The sequence below is a fragment of the Eucyclogobius newberryi genome, unplaced genomic scaffold, assembly GCF_026437365.1.
Source record: "Eucyclogobius newberryi isolate DKJ021-1_F unplaced genomic scaffold, fEucNew1.0.hap1 SCAF_21, whole genome shotgun sequence".
In the NCBI taxonomy this organism is placed as follows: Eukaryota; Metazoa; Chordata; class Actinopteri; order Gobiiformes; family Gobiidae; genus Eucyclogobius; species Eucyclogobius newberryi.
The window spans coordinates 12389172-12412789 of NW_027315846.1; the positions used below are offsets into that span (position 1 = coordinate 12389172).

General features: G+C 38.3%; 1 protein-coding gene across 2 annotated transcripts in view; it reads left to right on the forward strand.

Moving 5' to 3' along the window:
- Positions 1–23074, forward strand: part of slc8a3 (solute carrier family 8 member 3) — a 134761-nt gene extending 111687 nt beyond the window's left edge. The window contains exons 4-8 of one of the 2 annotated variants that reach the window (XM_072457206.1): positions 11173–11190; positions 15950–16074; positions 16687–16786; positions 17726–17995; positions 20449–23074. In XM_072457206.1, the coding sequence (XP_072313307.1) occupies positions 11173–11190; positions 15950–16074; positions 16687–16786; positions 17726–17995; positions 20449–20825 (890 nt within the window). In that variant the 3' untranslated portion in view covers positions 20826–23074. The remainder of the gene's footprint in view (positions 1–11172; positions 11191–15949; positions 16075–16686; positions 16787–17725; positions 17996–20448) is intronic. The other variant, XM_072457207.1, reaches the window with a different exon arrangement.
- The last annotated feature ends 544 nt before the right edge of the window (positions 23075–23618 follow it).

Below are 23618 nucleotides of genomic sequence, written 5' to 3' on the forward strand. Positions count from 1 at the left end.
CACCTGATTGTGCCCTCGATTTATACTGAAATTGTATGATTCTGGCTTAGTCCTGAGTTTGATTTTGGATTGGTCCGTGCTGTGTTCCCCTTAAATGATTTTTAGTCCTGGTTTAGTCCTGTTATGCTTCTGGATTGGCTCTATTGGATCTGGTTCAATCTGATGATTCACGTGTTCAGTCCTAATTTAGATCCTTTTTCGATCCTGCATGCATTCTATTGTGAAATATAAAAGTGGTGAAATTTTATGCAGTTATAAATATTTTGAAGAGTCGGGATCCTTGGTTTTGAGCTGGTGGTTAATGTGTTTTGTTGTTAAGGCCAAGTGGGAGGCTGTAGTTGTTAATCAGCTCAGGGACACACAAGGGGCTGGGAGTTTATACTTTACACACTTAAAGCGAACTGGACAGAGGCAATTTAACAGGACGATCTGTGAGAAGGGACATTACCTGTTTCTTCTGATTTACTATGTCAAAATATTGTTGTATATATTTTTATTTCAAGCTGAAGTTAACATCAGGGCAAACCTTATTTTGTTTGTATTAACGCACAGCAGGTGGATTATAGATATCAATTTGAAAGAAAAGTTTCTACTGTAACTACGGTTCCATGAATCCCGGATGACCGCCAGAGGCAGTGCATAAAGCACTGGATGATCATCCTTGCACACCGACAGCTCAGTCCCTAGAAACCTTATTGCAAAGCATGAGAATTCTGAGGGACCGGTTGCTCTGGCGGTTACCCGGGATTCATAGAACCGTAGTTACAGTCATTACTTTCGTTCTATTTCATCCCTACTGATCGCCAGAGGCAATGCATAAAGCACTGAATGACGAGTATAAGCAGGGTCCCAAGGAATAGACAAAACCATACCTCAATAGCATGTAAAAGAGAGTCGCAGGAGAACCCCTTCCAGCAGTTGTGGGGAAACCACATTCACTCTGTAGAATCTTGCAAAGATTTCCAAGAGGCCGTCGCACAGATCACCTCCAAAATATCACAGCAGCCCACGAAGTTGAGAGCCCCTTGTGGAATGACAGCGGTTTATCGGTTTCTGTGATTAGACTAACAATCTAACTATCGTTATCAGGATACTGCCAAAAATATATATATAGATAGTCAATATTGCTCACCCCTAAACCCATTACCCAATAGTGTTTTTGAGCGGTTCCTTTCATCAAACTTCATTGCATTGTTAACTGAAGGCTTGTATCATTTCAATACTTACAGTAGACTATCTCCCCATTGGCATCCCCTCTGTGGACGTCGATACTGCTCTCATTCCGCTGTAGTGACACTTGGATGGATGCTCTGAGCGGAGGTGAGGTGTGCTGACATGACGGAGCGCAGTAATGTGTGTGTAATCGCTGCTGCTGACTCGGCACTGAGGCTGATGGGACTGCGGAGTCAACGAGAACAAGAGAGAGAGGAAACACCCCCACAGCGGAGAGAGGGGAGGACTAAACATGGAGCTAAACCAGGACTAAATCCTGGACTAAACCACAATAACACATTGGTAGGCGAAGAACGGTAACAATTCAAAAAGGTGCATACTGAGTCTCATTATAAAGGGAGTGGAACCTCCTGTTTCCGCCCGCATAAAGGACCATGTAGCCTTTGTACATGGAGAATAAACATAATAAGCCAATAATGTGGGCCAAATGAACAGCAACAAAGTTAAAAGTGCATTAAACATTTACAATAGCAGAGAAGAATTGGAGTAAGTAATACAGTGGGTGCACACACTCAAAACAACCACAATATATTTCCAACTGAACCATAATATATTCATAAAATATATATATTTATATTTAGTGACCCGCGCTCCCTTAGTTTTATAGAAAAGGAGAAAAGAAAATTGTATTGTTGATCCAGGCCAAGTTGTTGCCAAGTTACTTTCAAAGTGAGTATCAATACAGTACTTTTAATCAGTCGTCCCTCTTAGGGTGTAGTTGGTTTTAATCACCATTGCCCTGAGGGACTTTTTGAAATCATAAAGTATCACCCGCCACTTCTAATGTGCACTTGACGTGTTGTACTTTGTAATTAGATCTGATCATCAAAATAATGTGTCAGTTAATCAATAGCTTTAGAGAGCAACTGTTACATTTGGAGGACAAAGTACAATCACTTTTAAAATATCTCTTTGCCACATGAGTTCAGCCCTGAATGAACACAATATTTCAAATAAACTATTATCCTTAAAAGGAATGGAACTGCAATAAGTAAACAGCACAATCAAAAAACAGGTGCTGCTTAGTTTCAATAATCAACATCTTCAACCAATACGGCTCAACTCTGTCCATACAAAATTAAATTATACTCATGAAGAATATTGAGCCCCAAAACTATTGAAATACACCTTATTTTGAGCAATTACAAGCAAACTGTGACCGACATTCAGCGTGATACATTCAAGTAATTCTGGCATAGACTAATGAACGCGTTTCATATTTAAATAACAGCAAAATACCACAGAGAGGAAACCACCAGAGAGCTGCCGAGACACTGAATTATGAGGTCCCATGTGAAAGGCAACATATGGGTGAGGGAGGGAAAGCGAATGAGAGGGGCTCGTCGTCCCAAAACACTCTGAAACTCTGCTAATAGTGGCCAGATGGAGAAGCGATCTTCATGTCTCTATTTGAAGAGAAGGGCCAAAAAGCTTTAGCTTCTTGTCTGCTGCCTAATTGGTTTCTGTCAAGTTAAACACAAGTTGTTGGCGTGAAGGACAATTTCATGTTGTGATTGGGCAACGCGGCCCATTTTCCTGGCAGTGTCTTTATTTGTTTGGTGTAATCATCCTAATATTTCAAAATGACTGCGCTAAAGATTTATTGATGTAAAAAACAGCAACAAACCGTGGCTTTAATTAAGTTGGCATTATTAAAAACAGGAGTCCTCAGCCATGAAAGATTGTCTGCAAGCTTGAGTGAAATCAGACATTTTCTTATTTTCCTTTGGGGCGATTTCCTCCGCAACAAATCACAGTCCTTCCTCTAGGCCACCCTCGTCATCCTCTCCTCTCAAATCAGCTTCATCCTTCGATCTTCCTCTTTGCAAACGGGCTGAAAACTCACAATCACTATCATTATCACTATCCCCTGGTCTTTCTCACTATTTTCCATCAAACATCAAACACAAACTCACCATCTGATCTGCTCATTCCTAATTTTATCAATCCTTATCACTCCCAAAACATCAAAATTGTAGCTCCACATCTTCTTCAACTGCAATTAACATGCACTGTTTTTTTAGTTTTCAATTTGTGTGCAAGTAGTGTGTTGTCACCAAAAATTGAGTGTTACTTTAATATCATAGAACCCCAAAATAAGTAAAAAGTTGTTAAAATTATAATTAAAAGTACGGATTGGGATGTCTGATTTATTTTTTAGCACTGCGGTTATCAGGCAGACAATTATTTGAAAAGAGTAGACCTTTAAAGATAGAGAATGTTGTGTCTTGTCTCATCACAACGTCATTATGATTTGCAGTGAAAAGTAGCCACACAATGTCCTCGAGTTTCATTCATCAAATCCAAGTAAATGGGTGTAAAGCGGGTCCTAAAAGTAAAGTTACTGAAGTGCAAAGTAAATGAAGTATAGTGACATGTAGGACATAACTCATGCCTGTGCCTCGCCGTGTTCCCCAGTATCTGGGCACGGCTGATAACAATGACAGACACTTTACACCAGCTGCATATTAAAAAGTGATGAGCATATCTTTAATGTCGGTCTCATTATTATTAGACTTCACTCAGAGCGTCCGGAAGATCTCTCTGTCTAAAATCTTTCTGAAGTGTCTTTTTCCTGCTTTATTTGGTCTTCATTACAAACAATGCATCACGCTGCTGTCCTGCCAGTCCTACAATATATACAGTACAATACACAGATTGTTTTTGGAGTACTCTTATTAAAAAATGTGTTTTTGGAATTTTTGAGCAATGATTTGTTATCCTGGGTTTTCCTTCATTGGTTTATAAATGCATAGTTTCAACAGTGGTCCTCACCTTTTTGCTTTATGTATTAATTGAGTTTCCATATTATTGCAGTTGTTGTAACTTTGTATCGCCGTAATGAGGGAAATAGTAAACTCATTTGAGCGCCTCAATTGCTAGTTTGATCCCGATTATACCAAAATTAGGGCTGCACCGATCGGTTGACGATAAAAAATAACCGTATCTTGATAATCGTAATTGTTATCTAGACTTATAAAGACTCTAAAACACATACAAACAACTTTAATTAATAACAGAGAGGCATTATTAAACCAAAATGTCATAAAAAATGCTATACAATTTCATTCATCAATAAAACACTTTAATCGCAAATATTCTAGAATCCTTCAGTCTCCATAGTTTAACCTCTTTTTGTTTTATGTTTAAAAAGTCTCTATGTACAACAGGAACAATCGTTTGACTCATAAAATAACTGTGAAAAGCATTGCATATTGTTGTTGTGTCTCTGAGCAAGACACGTCACTCACCGTACTTTCAGTTGTCCACGTTCAGGTGAATACAGTGACGCCATCGTGTAACTGTCTCTGGTCAGTCGCACTCACGGACACTTTCACACCAGTCTAAGGCGAGTGACGTGCCTTGCCAAAGGACACAAGCGCAGTACGTAACGCTGCTGAACCGCCAACGTTTTTTTTTCCAATTTGCGTCAGCTCTCTCTGCCCCGTAAACAATGACTCCGAAGTGGGTTAAGTGGTCATTTTTCTCACAGCGGTAAAAAACAAACCTTGCGTCTATATTCCTCCGTATGAATCCGAACTCCTTCTCACTTCTCAATCAATCACGTCTTTTCCGCACGTTCTGAAACACCACTGCGGCATCAATCTTGCAGCACTTTCTCTCATGCACTTTACATATTCAATACATGCTTCGTTCATAAATCTTCACTTTGTCAGTTTCTCCCATGGCCTATTATGTATTCACTTCTTTTCCCTTTTTTCTCCCCCGGTTCCATTTGACTCGTTCTGCATCAGTCTTCCAAACACTTCCGTGCATTCCAGTTTCTCACACTAACAATGCGGAATCGGTGCCATCGTTCTTGTCTCTTGCACCATTCCTCTTGGATTTCATTAACCCGGTCTTGATTCCGCTCTCCTCCAACACGATTTCTCTATCAGGACTATTCCCATCTCTCCATAAATCAATGTGCCCAGAGCTGAGATCTTGTTTTCCATTGTTTTCTACACAATCCCATGTCTCTGATGGTTTAACAAAAGTTCTAGTTGAAAATGTACAAATAATGATGTGTATTTGTTATTGATCGGTTATTGTTAGAGAACAAATCAGCAACACAGTTAAAGGTGCACTGTGGAGCTTTTCTACAGTAAGTCGCACCAAAAATGCATAATAGAGAAGAAAAAAACGTATTTAAGTTGCACTGGAGTATGAAATGCGTTTGCAAGTGTGAAAAGGACTAATAATATCACATATAAGTCGCTCCTGAGTATAAGTATATAAATATACGTATAAGTCGCACACTGGCCAAAACTATGAAAAAAGGTGCAACTTGCAGTCCGGAAAATACGGTAATGTTGGTCAAAATCCACTTTACTGAGCTTTTAATCTTGTTGCAACAGTGTTTCTTCAGCATTAGTTCACTCAAAGTAGTATTTTGATTGATTGATTGATTGATTGATTGATTGATGCATTTTTGAATAATCCTGTATTGTCCTGCAACTGAGGCTCGAGTGCTCAAAAAATTCACTTCCCTAAACTAAATTGGGATTATTTGAAAAAAAAATGAAGACGCCGAGTGATCCACGTAGAGTTCTAAAATATCACTTTCAAAATAAAAACATGTATATGACAATTTGCGCTTGTTACAGTGAAACGTCACTATGAAGAGGCGGGGCTTATCAGATCTGCAGTACTGAACAGGAAGTCAATCGAACCAATTCCATTAATACATTGTTTTGGATTAATATTAACGTATACAATGAAAACATAAATGTACAGTTCAATTCTAAGCACCTGGAGGGGGAAAGCATAATATGTCTCCTTTAAGTAATCACGGCGCTGTTTCTACTTCTAGTTTTGAGCGTCTTCTGGAGCATTATAATCTAACCAGTTTGTCGTGAAGAGACAGTTCAGATCCGCGCACAGACAACCCGCCCTTTCTCACAACACAGACTGCTAATTACATGTCTCTGGTTAATCTCATCACAGTGGTATAGTTGGCAGTGACAAAGTGCTTTTGGATCCACACCAATGAGGCTGGCATCGTCTTCTGTCTATTTTGTTCAAGATTTTCCCTATTGTTCTCTCCAAGGGCCACGTTTGATTCACAGTGACCGCTGCGGGCATGAGGGGCGGGCAAGTGACCCCCGTAGTTTCAACTAAAGCGCCTCCTTGTGGTCGATTACGCCGCTGCAGCCTTCAAACCAACGTGATTCCTCATTATGGCTGCTCTTTCCTCGCACGTTGCTCTGCCATGTTAGTATGCGGCGCGGATATTAGGCTCAGCGAAGCATGAGATTTGAAACCAAGATTTGTAAATATTAGCATTTCATTTTGATGTTGCTGTTGCTTTACACAGGCTATCAGTGTGTTAAACAAACACGGTCCAAGATTAAGAGAAGAGGGAGAGCAGAGACAATAAGAGCAAACAGGAGAAGCCCTTTTAGTAGCATTTTATGTGAAATAAAAATGAAAAGGGTACTAAATGGAGATTAGCAGTGGCAGTAATTGTGGAAATCTTTATTACATGTTTTCATTTACTTTGACATGACTGAAAACAAGCCAAAGATAATGACCAAATCATGATCAGTCGTTTGTAACAAGTGCCACTAATGAACCGGTTTGTTCAAAGCGACTCCGATCAAACACAGAACACTGTTGATCATCATTAGAGACTAACTACTTTAATTGCTGTTATCTTTGGCCGATTTGAGATCATTTGAGAAGAGGACCGCACGAGCAAACTAGTCTACGGTGGCTGTCCTGTACTTTATCGACTGTTGTTGTCTCTGGTTTGTCAAAACAGTGCACTGCGTTTGTAACTTTTGGAATGAATGTTAAGTTGTGTCAAGTTGTGTCCAGAACTTGTTTTATTCAACTACGTATTAGCATTTCTCCAATCAGAGCAGATTATTGAAATATCTAGAAGTAGGGCTTTGCAATTCATCAAAGCGTAATCAATATCGATTTTTGTCTTTTTGTCTTTTTAATCCAGCCAATTGAGCCAATCCTATGTCAGTAAAAGCATTTGGTTTGGATTTATGTGTAAAGTGGCAGTGATTAATAGTCTTTTTTGTTTGTTATGGAAAGTAATAATGAAAGACTTTTTAATTGTTTCTTGTGAGAGCAAATAGAAAGTGTGATCAGTCTATATGAGGGAAAAAATGGTGAATAATAATTTTGCTCAACCCGTTTTGAAGCTGTAACTTCTACTTTTGTTTCTACAATAAATATACATGTGATTTACAATTAGGGGTGGGTGACATTGATTAAAATGAAAATAAAAACTAGACTTTTTTTGTCATGATCTTGATAGCGATATTCAGACAATGATGATAAATGTCTTGGTTGAAGTTCAAGTATCCATTAAAACCATAAAATCAACAACAAAAGCACAGAAATATCAATATTTTAGATCTTTTTGATAATAGACTCAATATACTCAATATTCTAATCCATTGTACAATATATTGTCCACCTCTAATTACAATTTACATTTCGTTGAGGTTTCCGTTCAACCTTTGTCCGTATATCAAATGTTTGGCTTGGTTTTGTATCAGAATGACAACATAAATACCACATTTCTGTATTCATTGTTAAGCGTGGGTGACAGTCCTTGTTGTGTGGCGCTGATTAGCAGCCTTCTCCCTGTGTAGTTGTCACAACAACAGCGGAGCCTCGTCGCTGAGTAACTCACTTAAAACACATCTTTCAATCAAAACAGCAGAAAGTCACGGAGGTGTGCGCACAGTTCCGTGTTCAGTGGAGTGGGAGCAATGTACGGGTAACACGCTGGGACAAAAAGCAGTTGCTATTTCGGGATTTTGAAGAGCTCTGTCTGAATATAACAATAGTCTTTAAATGTTGGAACAAAAAGAATCGTGTCAACATAATTCAGGGTCAACATTGATGTAACATTGATTTAGGGTCATAGGTTTCAGACATGTTTAATTTGTTTACATAAGTGTTATTGGAATGTCATTTGTTTTTCATTCTCAGGGTTTGTTCATTGTTATTCCTTTGCTTATTTGTCCAACATGCAACTTTCTTTACATTGTGCTGTGTTAGTGTTGTATTTATGCTCAGAAAGTAGAGTAGGAAGAAGTGTAAAATTATATACTCCTTATTCTGTTATACGTGGTGACAGCGTTACAAGTTAAATATCTTTGAGACATTCCGTATAAATTATTTCCTGTATAATATTACATTATAATATGAAAGTTTAGTGTAAATGTGTTTGGTAATTCACTGTAGACACATAAAACCACCTAAGATAGTATTGACCATCCGAGCACTACCAGATCTAAACCCAGACTTTATCTGGTCTAAATTAGGGCAAAACCATGTCTAAAATGAGACTAATCCTGGTTTAAAAGTTCTATAAGGCAGTTCTAAATAATGATTAACTAAAACGAGAACAAAAACATGAATAGACTTATCTCTAAAGCCTGGTGTCCACTTTACGATTTTTTTAATCTTATAAGATTTATGGACGTCACACCACAAGACGAGATGAATTAAAAGTCACGACAGAGCACATTGTGCGATGGTTATCACGATCAATTGTGGCAATGACCAAAGTTTGTCTGAGTAAATCTCAGGCTCTAGATGTGAATGATAAAGACACTGCAGTTTTACCTGTTCGCTGAGGCTAGCGTGACATGCTGGAGGTGTTTTGGGGTTTATAAAAGTGTAAATGTAAGAGAAAGGATGTGACACGGTCCTGTTCACGGTAGAGCTCTTCTGCTGTTACTTTGAGGTGCTTGTGTTTACATGTTTATAAAGATTAATCCTAGATGCAGCGACAGGAAGTCGCTCTGCAATCAAGACTCCAAAATATGAAACAGGTTTGATATAAATTGTAGCTCGTCTTTGGTCGTGCAGTGGTTCTAAGTTCAGTCATTGTCCCTGTCTCTCTCTGAGTCAAACGACCCACGCTTTTGAGCTATGACTTAAGATTTCCCCCACAATCATAAATATTTCATCACAGACGGTCAAAATCGTGCAGTGGACACTCGGCTTGAATATAAACAAACTCTCAAACTGCAGAGGGTCCTGTACCACCATTTGAGAAACACTGAATTAAACAATGCCCACATGAACTGAGATGGCATTAAGCATAAAGTATGTGCTAATGATTATATCTGGCAGCCCTTAAATGAGCAGATTACATGTTTTGCACACACATTTCTAGATTGATTGATTGATTGATTGTGTCGTCGCCCCAAAAATTTGACTTGAATTGTAACTATTACTGCTTTTCTTTTCCTGTACATATTTTACAAACTGCGGGACAAGGCTCGTTTAATAAATGAGTGGGATTGTCTCCTTGTGTCCTGGACTCTACTCATTGATCACTTGAACGCTGCAGAGCTCTGGTTCTGGCAGGCTGTTACGATTGTTCACTCATGCAGAAAATCTTGTGTTTAAATGGGCTCTAACAAGGTTGTGGACATCTGGCAGGTCTCAGTGCCAAGTGCAGCTCATTCTGTTGTTTTTGTTTACAAAGCACCTCAGTGCCAAACTCTGTCAGACCCAATCTCATCCGTTTACATCATCTTTAATCGACAGCGGCACCGAATCTGCAGCTTCCGTAAAGATCCAACTCCAAGTGGTTCATAGTGGAGTTTATGGTCCAGAGATTCTCATTCGATCTGACTTTGCAACTTTTAAAATGAGTTGAAAAGATTTCCCATTACAGTCTAGGTATTACCGTGAATATTATATTTCAGTGCGCTTCAATACTCATTATTTCATACTGGTCATTCGATAGTTTTCAAAACCATAAATAATCAGTGTATTATTGACACATGTATAGCTACTCGTGCAGATTTATTCTTCCGTCCGGTTTTGTGTAAAAAGAACATGGGGTCAGAAGAAGGCAGAGCCATTCAATAAGGAAACTGTTCTTGAGCAAGACAGTTCACCCCACATGCCTCCGTTTAGTTTACTGAAGTAGCAATCGGCTAAATGAGCATAAATGAAGACTTAATTATTATTTTTTTGCTTCATGCATCAATGAGCACAGGCCACAAAGACCAATGCATCACCATCTTATTACACTTCCATGCACAAATCCTACATTAGTAAGTGGACATAAGAAAATTGAGCTGGATGTTAGATATTAATTATATATTATTACTTATTGGCACATGTAACGATGAGAAATTAGAACCATCGCAATAGCAAAAAGTCTCTTTTTAATGGGAAAATGTCCTCAAAATGTAGCACATAACAGGAAGCTGAACAACAACTATGTATCTGCGCTGTCCACAAATGACTAAATACCTTTGAAATTAAACACATTTTTATTTTGCTGTCTCGGTAAAATGAATGGCATAAAAAGGTGTATACTACTTTAAACACTTCACTGCTGGAGGAGTCTATAACCAGACTGTCATCCTCGGTATGGGATTTACAATCTGGTCACCGCTCCCTCCTCCTCCAGACAAACTCAGGACGGGAGTTGTTTACTTCATTAATGCAAGGGAAACGAACAAGCTCATTGGTGATCTGTCAGTGAGATGGTGATCAGTCAAACTTCTCTCCCCTCAGGTTCAACAGCGTTTAGTGCTTCACTCATTGATCCGGCTGAAGTTTTGTTTTGCACATACCATGCATTTCTTTGATTGGTCGACGTGCCAATGTCAATCACGCCCTGAACTACTTCGACCCAGCCACAAATACACTTGATTATCGTTATTTCTTTTCCCACCTTGACTTGTATCGCCATCGCACATCTGAACAAAACTGTATCATAGTTTTGTCGATGCGCTAATTAAGTATAACTGTTGTAGTTCAGTCATGAAATCACCCATTCTTTCCATTACCTGCACTAATTGAATAAGCTGTACTGTATAAATCACAGCCTTGGGTCAATACACAGCCGTTCTCCGAGTCCAGCACATTTCTCTACATTTGCCTGATTATTTCCTTTCCTCATTACATCTTTTCTGTTTTCTCCATCCTCTTCCATTACAGCCAAGTTATTAGCTGATGGTAAGTGGTCTATGCACCGTGCAGCATCCTCCTTACTAATGTATTTTATCCTTGTGTTTTTGCATGATGAGATACTTACAGATGATAATTGGACGTGTTTTTGCAAAATGCTAATGTTTATAATGACTTGTGTCGGTACAAAGTGTGTGAAGAATCTAACCCAGAACTTATAAGTGTCTAGACATTTTCAATAAAGACCACTGAGTCATTCTATTTAATCTTATTGCATAAGCATTAATGAGAATTTCTGTGAGATGAAAAACCTGAATGGAATTGAAAGTGTGCAAAAATGGTTGGGTTTTGATAGATGTACTGTATGCCAACCATAACATTATGACCAGCAAAGCGTAATGAATGTTACTGCAGCCCAGAAGGAGACTGTGAAGAACGTATCCAGTGGGATTACCCGTGTCGATTTAATTAAAGATTACTTTAAAATTAGTAATGTTTTGTTTTGAAAGAAAAATGTCCTTGCCTGACTTTTGGACTTCAATTTAGTTTTAGAATTCTTGCTAACTGAACTATTTTTACACTTTTAAAGGAGCAATGCGTACATTTTCTGGTGAAGGGCCATATCCTTGTCTCCATGGAGATGTAACTGCTTTGGCTAAAAGGTCCTGCACTATGGCATTAAACACATCTGACCACATTTAATTCTGTGGAGAATAAGAATGTGTTTTTATGGTATTTTCTTTTGCAATTAAAAAGATCCACACAATTCAATTACATAAATAGATTGACAGCCTAAGTTTAAAGTGCCTGTGACAGGTTGGGCGACTCCTAAAATGCACTTAAGATAAACAGAATAGCAATCTTTTTAGGTTTCATGATTTTACTTCGTGTTTGTAATTGATGATATCACACTAGGAAATTACCTATTATCTAATGTCACAACTGTTTTGTTTGACAAAAAATAAGAAGAATGAGAGCAGCTTTATTTTGCTAAATTAAAGTTTAGAGGGCAAAAGTTTCTTTTTTGTAAATTATGCTTACACTTAGGATGGAATGATTGTCCCTGGTGTGATGTCACTTCCTATAATTATATATTTTTATCTACAAATAGATACTTGATTACTGTAAAAATGTTATTTATATTTACAACCGGTAAGCATACACCAAATAATGTCAAAATCATAAAAAACATATGCACTTTAATGCCATTCTGTGGAACATTCCAGGCACAACAAGAAAGAAACGCAACACACCTTTAAACAAATACACAGGTTTGTAAAATAAAACCTCTAAAATAATTGATATTTTGTAAATTTTAACAGTTGTAAAAACAATTAAGTTAACACAATAAAAAGTTTATAGCTGTTATGTTACTTAGTAGAGCGCCACACATTTTTGCCTCAATATTTTTGGCAGATCATCTAAGACTGAGGATTTCCTTCCAAACTTTCACACTTTAAATTCCAGACGTCTCTGACTGCGTTGAAAGTCAATGGGCTCATCTGTAAAATGTTAAGTGCAGGTGAAGTTTGCAGAATCAGCATTTGTTTTAAATGGCACTAAAGTTTAAACCAAAATGCCACAACACAGCGAGAAGGAGCCGACAAGCTGTGCAACCAATATCAATGAATGGGACTAATATAGAAATAATGCAACTCCTGCCGGGAATGTCTTATATTTGCTTTTCGAGCCAATATTTTTGACATTTGCAAATAATAAAACATTTGCTGTCAATCACTTTATTGATTAATCTGCAAAGTTATGTCACGTTAAGTTGAAATAGACAAAAAATACAAACTTAGCCTTTATTTATGTTAGCGTTAAAGTTTCTTGGTGCCTTGTCTGGTGCAGGACAACAAAGTCAAATGTCGCCTAATCAAACTTTTAATCTCAGTATAAGAAAAGAATCCTATCAGGGGCTTCTTGCGTGTAATTGATTTGCAAAGTGATGTAAAATGCATGGGCTGGTGGTGGGCTGCTGGTGGGCTCTTGTTGACACGCTGCTATCGATGGGGCGCCGCTGTGATCTGTAATGGCAGTGTTAATAATTGATGCTAAGCGTGTTGTGAGGAAACGGGAAGGAGCGAGGACTTCTGTGGGAGAGGATGAGACGCGACAAGGACTGCTAAACCCATAGATGGCACCGAGAAGGGTGAAGAGGGATGAAAGGATTTGGATAAAGGCTTTTTGGATGGAGTAAGATGGAAGGAGGTTTTGAGTGTACGCTGTAAAAAATAGAAATGTAAGAGGACTTTTGTGATAACAATTTGAAACTTTTTACATAATCTCTTTCTAAAACCAAATTTTAACTATATTGTTGAACCAGTGTTATCCATCGATAAGCGACAGTCACATACAAGTTAAAGGTGCACTGCGTAACGTTTCTGTTGGAGGGTCTGCCACCTGCTTGTTTCTTTCTGTTCTATATTATTACCCAATAATTTGTCGACAAAAATGCAATCTGAGGGTAAGCTGAGTCTCCTCTTCACAGATCTGGCCTGTAAATTGGCCTGGTTGAGCCCCCTGCTTGTCTCCAATTCAATCAAACTTTATTTGTATTGCGCATTTTTAAACAAGAGGTTTTATAAAGTGCTGCGCATAATAACAATCTAAAACAGACATTTCACTCTAGAAATCAGAACTAAAATATAACAACTCCACAGAGATAAGACGCATTTAAAGACATACTGTGGAACATTGTATTGATGGGCAATACGAAAATATTGATATATTGAAAATTGAATCATGCATAATTTTATATTATATTTTTAGTTTATTTTTAGGCCATTTCAAACTGGTTTGGGGCAAAGATAATGCCTCTATATGGCCAGATACACATTTTTGAGGTGTTTGAATGCATTGTGATTCTAAACTCATTGTATCAGACAGTATTTGTGTCTCCATGGCGACAGGCACGTGGCAAACCCTCCACTAGACATGTTATGCAGTGCATCTCCACAGCAGGAAGTATTGGCCCCTTAAGATTTAAAAATCCATAATGAATTTATCAACTGGAAAAACCCTTAAACATTGTCTGTCTGTTTTATATGGACCTCTTTAGTCTGAAATAAAGCTTAATAGAGAAATTGATCGGAAGACTTTGAAATGTATGTTCTTGGGTGTAGTTGTAAATATTGTGCGCATCTGTTAGATTCAGCCCATTTTGTTCAGTGCGAGGATAGTTTTACAGTGCAGCTGGAAGGACAGTGTGAAGTGATCAGGGGGCTCAGCGGCCTTGAAAATGACTTTACATTGGGAAAAACCCCAGCATGACTTTACATTTTTTGACACGAAAAGGTTGAGAGTAACTGCTCGCGATTTGTTATCGAGGAGCCTCAATTTCCCTTGAGCCTTTGCTCCGAGCTCAGTAAGACACAGCAGACACACTGAATTAACATTTCCGACAGAGAGTTTCACTTGAAATTACGCATTTTTTTCTCTTCACTGGTTGATTTACATTTTCCTTTAAATAAAACATACCTGTTTTATTAAAGTAAGTGTACCTTTGAGTGTCTCAAAGTCTTAAGATTAATTACTGAGCTTAGTCTGTGCTTGACCCTAATACACTGTACATTTTGCTGCTGAATAAGACGCTAATTGATTTCATTAAAATAAATGTGACAATTTCTTCTTATCACTATTTGGCTGGATAGTACCTGTGGTAATATATCATAGTTTTACATCAGTCAAGAGGCAGTTTGTGAAGCATTTTTTTATGGGGGGGGAAAAGTTAAAAACTCCAGAATGTTCTAAAGCAGACCTGGGCATTATGTGGCCTGTTTTAAACCAGCTTCCCGCTAATTTTTGATAATAATTGTTACTCTTTCTATTTCTTATCTTAAACTGTCTTCTCTGTGGAACGTGTGCCTGCACTTGTGTCCTTAATAAAGGTTACGTGAAACAAATTAAATAATAGATTAAATAGCCGCCTTATATTTTACATAAATGGGCTTATAATGATGAGAATTTGCTCCACCAATGATCCAGCCCAGCCCTCCGCCACTTGCCTGGATTCAAATGTACAATTGCTAAACCCTGCTCTAAAGGAATCCTTCTATAGGCCGTATATAGAAGAAAATCCATCCAATTTAGACAGTTTATGCACAAGGAATACATTTTTAACAATATCAAGGTTCTACATTGATATTTTTATCGATCAAATGATAATAACTTGTGTAAAATTAGACATGCTTTAGCGCTTGTTTTCAGCACAGTCGCTAATGCTAACCTCGCATCATAAGCTGCCTACTGTATGTCCAAGCAAGAAGTACAGTTTTCTCAGCAACATTCTTAAACAAGACCATGTTGCTTTAAATTATACTACTTTGTCTGAAGTTTGGGAATTTTAAATGTCAAAATCCTAAAAAAAAAAAAAAGTATGAATGTTTTACGGAACAATGGCTCATTCATTGGATTTTAAATACTGTAATGTTAATAAATCTTGGTATTTTCTTGACTGCAAGTTGAAGATAACAATACAATTTATAATTTATAAAAAATATCTACAATATTGAGCAGAACCTTTATGGGCTACCTGGAATGCAAATAAAAAATGATTTGCATGACTTTGTTGCTTGAAAGTTGGACATACATTATGCATTCGAGTTTGTCAACAACTGCTCATCTCAATCCTTCAGTGGAACGTGCCAGATGTCAGTGTTGAATATGGATCATAACCATCTCTCGTAATAAAGCCTGTGTTTCAAACCGGACTTCATCTGTCACTCAAAGCACTGTATGATAACAAGAACAACTTTGATTTCAATTGTCGTGTTGTATTTAAATGCCTCTCTCTGTTTTGTTTCAGATGGACCAGACAGGAAGCTGTCGACGGACGAGGAGGAGGCAAAGCGAATCGCAGAGATGGGGAAGCCCGTTCTGGGGGAGCATGCAAAGATAGAAGTCATTATTGAGGAATCGTATGAGTTTAAGGTACGAAAGGTTCAACATCAATTGAAAAGTACACTCATAAATATGAAATCCATCTGTGGCAACAATATATGTGTGTTGTTTTATTCATTTGCACAAGAACAGTATTGGCTTAAGTGGTTTATTTTTAGACCAGGGTGAGAAATAGGGGCCTGTGTTGGTTTGTGAGGTTTTCCATGTAGTGAAATGGATGCGTGGAAACTGGTGTCACTACTGCCCTCTAGTGGTTGAAAAAAGAAAACTCTTCCATTAAAACATAAATTCTGGACAACAATGTCACAATGAATATGAAAAAACGAAACAGAAGTTGTAATGTGTAAGGGTTCTATTATGTTAAATACGAAATTAAGAATTGTAGAATATTAGCTTATGTGTTGAGAAAGATGTGTTACAAAGAAGGTTATGTTTATTCCCACCAAAATACGACATCACGACCACCAACATACAACATCAATTTGGCCATCAGGTCCTATTGTTCTCAGTAAAAGCATTTGATTTTAACCTTCTACCAAGGGACACAGATAGGTCATATTTTACATTTTAAAAACACATTTTACGTCACCTGTCTTTTAAACTTTTCAAAAATATAAACAATGCCATATTTTATTGTTACAGAGCACAGTTGACAAGCTGATAAAGAAGACCAACTTGGCTTTGGTGGTTGGAACCAACTCATGGAGAGACCAGTTCATGGAGGCCATCACTGTCAGCGCAGGTAAAGAGATGATTGATTAGTAATTCTTGGGCCTCCCTATCAACAGAAAATGAAATATTGAAACCCTGTGTTTAGTTTTACTGGATGTGCTTGATTATTGTACAAGTATTCTAGTTGCTTGTTTTGCCTCAGTATCAGACGTTCCCTGAACCACGACACAGTCCTCACAAGTCTCCACTCGTCTCTTTGGCGTTGCAATATTCAATCCAGTGGCTTCTTTACTTTTTCATGTTCAAAGCTGAAAGATGCATGTGCTTTGGATGGACTGACACTTTGAATCAGTGCTGTGTCCCGGCGTGTCCCTCTGTGTCCTCTGTCTGCTGTCGGGACGGGAGACAGGCAGAGTTCGACGCAGTGCAAGTCGTCTTCTCGCCAGACAAGATGGTGATGGTTCATGATTCGAGGAGACTGCTTACGTCACTGCATAGGTTCAGTTTCAGTTCAGGCCAATTGATTTTTTCCCACTGTATCACATAAACATACGCATATGGACATATACATACACGCACATGCATACATACACGTAATATATATCCAAACACGCATAGACTTTCATCTACACACACATACAAATATACCACGAATCAAACAAAGGCTGAAAAAAAAAACTGTGACGTTGATCTGCCAAGTTACAGGTCTTTAGTTTGTTGTTTTGCAATGAAAAAATCTGTTTATCAAATAATTGCAAGAGATTCCTCAAGTTAAACACTTAAAATAAGTGCAATAAAACAATATTGTGCAGCAGCCTTGACTATAGAACAATTGCAAGTAGGTCCAATGTAGTTTAATGCAGTAATATCTCCAGACAAGCAGGTGGAAAATAAATTATAGAGTGCACCATTACTTTTCAAATGTCACAGAAGAGTATAATTTACAACCTCTACTGCTCTCATATATGTTTATTTTAAAATACTTCCCTAATTGATTCTTCCTCCACAGATGAAGAGGAGGACGAGACGGGCGAGGAGCGGCTGCCGTCTTGTTTCGATTACGTCATGCACTTCCTGACGGTGTTCTGGAAGGTTCTGTTCGCCTGCGTCCCGCCCACAGAGTACTGGCACGGCTGGGCCTGCTTCATCGTCTCCATCAGCATCATCGGCGTGCTCACTGCCATCATAGGAGACCTGGCCTCTCATTTCGGCTGCACCATCGGCCTGAAGGACTCCGTCACCGCTGTGGTGTTTGTGGCTCTGGGGACGTCTGTGCCAGGTGGGGTTCACGGTGGAGAATGAGGGGCAGATCGAGGGTGAAAAGAGTCTGTTAACCAGGGTCTTTAGTGCAGGAAAGGGCCCTCAGAAAGTCCACTGTCGCACTGAAGGAACCTCTTCCATTTTCTAGTTTCTTTTCAGTTCCAGTCCTCATTTGATCCATAGGAACTAGGGACTTGGGCCGCACTTTGGGGACGTTTTTAGCTCCTGTTCTGGGGCAGACACTTTCCAGTCAAACCAGGACACATACAAACCAGGACACATACTGTACAACTTTCATTATGTTTCATTAATTATACAAATGTTTTTGATTTACAAGAGAAATTACTCACAAAAGCACCAAAAACACAGTATTAACTAAAAGAAAACCTGTGAATAATTGTGTTTAAGTGATCGTTTCATTGTTCATTTGATCTTTATGAGCATAACAGTTTTACAGAGCTCAAAAGGAGTAGGAAGAAGGAAAAAATAAATGTTCCATACTGTACAAATGTAAAAACCTATATAGTTCTTGGTACTGTTCTGTGCAAAAACATCTAATGAAATGTGGAATCAGACAAGAGAACATGGGCCCGCCCAAATAGTTTTCCCCAGGGACCATGATTTATTTTCTACACCTCTGCTCTGGAGAGTGCGGAGCAGAAGAGGAGTCTGCATGTCCTCTCCGGCTAATAAGGGCACCCTTGATTGAATTTGTTACAATATGGGGAACTTTTACTTGTAGGTTAGGGACTGTCTGACCTTGAGCCCCAGCTGTCCTCCAGCGATGACTAATGGAAAATTTTATCTGTTTGCCATTTCATCCTTTTTTATATAATGTATTGTATTCTGTTAATTAATCCCTGTTGCCAGAAGAGGGTGAAGACAGGCGTCCAAGTGATGGTGCAGACTGACAAATAACAACTATATTTCATTGCGTTTCATTATATTTTAAATTAAATTGCAAAGGTGTACAAAAAAAGACAAAATAATTGAATCTTTTGGCATTTTCTGAGCTGGGGACTATTTTGACAAGTGCTTTCATAGTCAGACCACCTAGATATCTGTATATTCAAGGCCATAACTCTGTCTATACCTATATTCTTTAAAATTATAAGACAGAGAGGCAGACGGCCTTGCCCCTCCCTACAGTGTCAATGTTGAATAATTCATCTAATATTCTCTTTCTTTTACTGACACTTGATTTATTATATGGCCCCTTCTTATTCTGTGGATTCCCTCAGCGTATTCGCTTTGTCATCCAATACTTTTGTTATTTTGACCCGAAGAAACAATCTGTCTCTAAACTTTGCCCGTGTCAGCATTTCTGTTTATCAAAGGTCGTATGTGCGGCATTAATAAATCATGACTGCGTGCATAAGGAAAACATAAATATTTTAAATTGCATTGGATTTGCGTTTATAAGCAGGACCGAAAATAAAACCGGGAGGTCAAGTTTGGTTAACAGTCAAGAGGCAATAGAAAATGCTGCATATTAAGAAGTACAGTATATGGAAGTCAAAGTAAGATTGAAAATATGTGCCTGACAATAAGGAAATCATATGGAAGTGACTTAAAAGTAATGCTGTGTGGACGTAACTGAAGAAGGTAAAGAATTAGTAATTGTGCTTTGTTGGTCCTGGTGTCAGAATATTGAGGTGCTCTAAAGTTTTACTGTTGGTGTGGCATTAAACTAATCACAGCTGATGCACCAAGCCAAGTTAAGTGGGGTTGGATTTGGAGAAATAAATACACCCATAATCATGTAATAAACACATTCTAAGCAAAACAATGATATATCCATCGACAAGCAGGTGGCCGACCCTCCACCAGAAAAGTAACGTGGTACAACTTTGATTATAGATGTGCTCAGTGATGGTGGCCATTGACATGTTTAAGCTGCCACATCTTTGTCAAACGGCCCATGGGCGACTGAAGTGGTGTCTGAGGAGAAATTAGTGTATAGTGTAATAGATTAGATTAGTGACCAGAGTTCTGCTGTCTTACACACTCTATTGGGTTTACATCAGCTTGTAGATTTAGATTTATTTTTAAAACATTCTTTTGCACAAATGAGGAATATAAGCAAACAGTATATATATATATATATTATAATATCCTAAAGGAGATTTCACCAATGTTCAACCTGAATATACCTTTGAAGTCACTTTGCAATAACAAAAATCTTCAATTAACTAAAGTAACTTCACCACTTGTGTTAAATATTTCAGGCCCATACAATGTTGTGATGCCATCTAGTAGAACTCATTCATTCATTCATTTTGTACCGCTTGTTCCCTTTCGGGGTCGCGGGTGACTAGGGCCTATCCCAGTGACTTTGGGCTTTAGGCGGGGTACACCCTGAACAGTGGCCAGCTCATCACAGGGTTAACACTAGTAGAACTCAGCAATAACACAGAGATGTTTACCTCTCCCTTTGTCACTAAAGCCTGTACACACCTCTTCTCTCCTCAGACACGTTTGCCAGTAAAGTCGCAGCCGTCCAAGACACGTACGCCGACGCCTCCATCGGGAACGTCACCGGGAGCAACGCGGTGAACGTGTTTCTGGGCATCGGCATGGCCTGGTCCGTCGCCGCCATCTACTGGAAGTCCAAAGGAAAGCCCTTCGTGGTGCATGCGGGCTCGCTGGCCTTCTCCGTCACCCTGTTCACCATCTTTGCCTTCCTGGCCATCTTCGTGCTGCTCTACCGGCGCAGACCGCACATCGGAGGGGAGCTGGGTGGGCCCTGGGGACACAGACTGGTCACTTCTTTGTTCTTCTTCAGCCTGTGGTTCCTGTACATCCTCTTTTCCAGTCTGGAAGCCTACTGTCATATAGAGGGCTTTTAAAAACTCTGCTGAGAGGCGTGAATGAAAGCATAGATCAATCAGAACAGTGACTCGCTAAATCTCAAACCTAACTGCAAGGACACGGGCCACTGTCAACTGAGCGCCCGAAAAGCGCCCGGGGGGCAGATGTTGTCCTTACAGTCGGGATGGGATGAGGTCCACCAACACAGAAGACAAGGGACAGTCCTGCATTTCCTATGGGACAAAACAGGAGTCAAAAAGAGGTCTATTTTTCTCACACACAAGACGAGAATGACTTTTTCTAATAAGAAGTATTTTGGGGATAAAAATGCAAAAAATAGATAAAACAAAAAAACAAAAGAGAAAAAGGAGAACTATTTTCTGGAAAAAAATGTGGGCGACAATGCATTGGAGTCATAATTATTTATTTTTATTTGTTTCACGTGAAGCTTATATGGACTGGCAGAGCATTGAACAAAAAGGTGGACATTGTCAAACTGCCCTGGACATTACTTCAGTACTCTATACCTATCTATATATAATATATTTCCATATTTTATGTATATTTTGAATATTTGTTTAGATGTGGTCACCTTCTTCTGCTCAAAAGGTTTGTTATGGTAGGGGGACATAGGAGGGGGTGGGTTGTGCAGTCAATCTATACTATACTGAACGATGTCTTCACCTTTTCAAGTATCTAAAAAAACATTGTATTTTATTTACAGATACCTTGGTCTCACTCGACTTTTCACCTTTTCAATCAGAAAAAAATATATGAAATGGTAATTGCTGCAGATAAATCCAGAGGTAGTTTTCTACTGTTCCTTCCTGCACTTTGCTGTATAGATCTATTTATGAGACTTTACCTGTTCACGTGCAAAAGGCCTATACAAGAGGCATATCTGACCACGGGACAGTGCCTGCAGAGGGTTTATAGGAGGCGGTTGGAGGATTCATTCAAGTACTTAGAAAGCTGCATCAATCTGTGTTTGGCCACTACGGTGCAGCAGAGCAAGACTCAAGACACTCCTTATGATGAAAAACAATCAAACTTTAAATTACGACAGAAACATGTTCTAGAAATTCGTAAAACATAATTTTAGGTCAAAATACATTTATTTTTTTAAACTTATCTTATTATTGACAATATTAACAAAACATTTGTTGATCCCTTTAAGTGCCTAATTATCAATTAGTGCAGCTTTAAAAATTGAAAATATTTTTTTTAGTTATTCATATCGTTATGCATACACACAAACACATCTTCTTTGTTAATTTCTTCACCTAAAAGCAATGTTTTTGAAAGTTTTGACTAGATTCGACGCTACCAAAAAGACAGTCCTCATATTATTCACTGTTGCTTATCAACATAACAGTTTCCCCTTTGGCTTATTTAAAATCACCCATGATTTACCCAATTAATATACATAATATACACAACTGAAGGCATTTCAAGTAGCAGTGGTGGTGTGTCTCCGCCAGAGGGCGTCAAACCTCTTCTCCGTTTTTAACCTTGAGTTTTGTTCATCTGTAGTGAGCAGTGCTGTACACAAGTGTCAATTGGACGTTTCCCTTTTGCCTTCCACCTGCTCACCCCAATCATCCTTCACATAATTCTGATTAGTAGAAATTGGTTGCACAATACGAACAGCTTGCATATCAAGTCTCACTTTGTGTACATACTTTTTAATGTACAAAAACATGGTCAAATAAGGTGTATTCGGGGGGAAGCAGCATGTCTTTTACGTAATCACCTACAATCTCTGCAATCATCTGAGCCAATATTATGTTTTATTTATTCTTGTGTTGAATGTTCACTACTATTTTTCTTGTTCAAATGCATTGTACGACAAGGAAGTGCCAGTGACATGATTTCAATTACGTATTGTTCATTTGGATGTATTCTTGATTGAGTTTTTTTCAAATTCAGTGTGTTTGTGTGTGATGCATGAGCCGAAACCACTCAAATTAGTTTTTGTCTTAAATTAATGTCTTAAGATAATTTAATTGTCATCCACGCCACTTCTTTAAGTCTTCTTGCTCAGCCTGAAAGATGGAAGTGTTTGAATTTATACTATTGTGAGACGTTTAGGGGAGGTGGTTTATTTAATTTAGTTTGTTTTTGTGTAACAGAGAAAGGGACACATTTTAAAGGGATGTTTTTCTTGGCCTGCGATGAGATGTCAAAAATAAAAACGCAAAATTTCCAAAGCAGACGATGTTTTGAGATCAAACTGTTTTGTTCTTTTACTGTTAAATAAAATCAGCTTCTTTATTCTTAACATAAACATGGATTCAATTTACTCTAGTGTGTGCTTTTGTAGTGGACTAACTAAAAAGGTGAGGTGGAAACTATGAAGCCTTTTGGCATTTGTCATGACTGACCTTGAAAGAGGAGTGATTAATTTGTCTTTATCTTAGTTGTAATTGAATTTATATAGTCCTTTTTTATTCTACTAAATGCAGACTTATATGCATTCTTTGAGGTATAGGCTTGGTCAGGACTTTGTAAGGATATATAAATCCAACATATTACAAGTCAACTCCTTTTTTATTCAGGCCTATTTTAGCCGCTGATTTAATAATTGTGGGCAGGAAAACAATACAAAATATGTAATGTATAGAAGTAAAATAGGCCAAGGTTAGTCCCTGAGATCTCATGTGTGTTTAATTTAATGTAGGGATGTCATGGTTTCAAATTTTAGTGTAACGATCATTGTGAGAATAAATATTGCAATTTAATGAATATTCGTGATTATTAACATCCATGTCCAAAACGACAATATAGTCCCAATTTTTCTTTCCTTCTTGTTTTCTTAACACATTACCGCT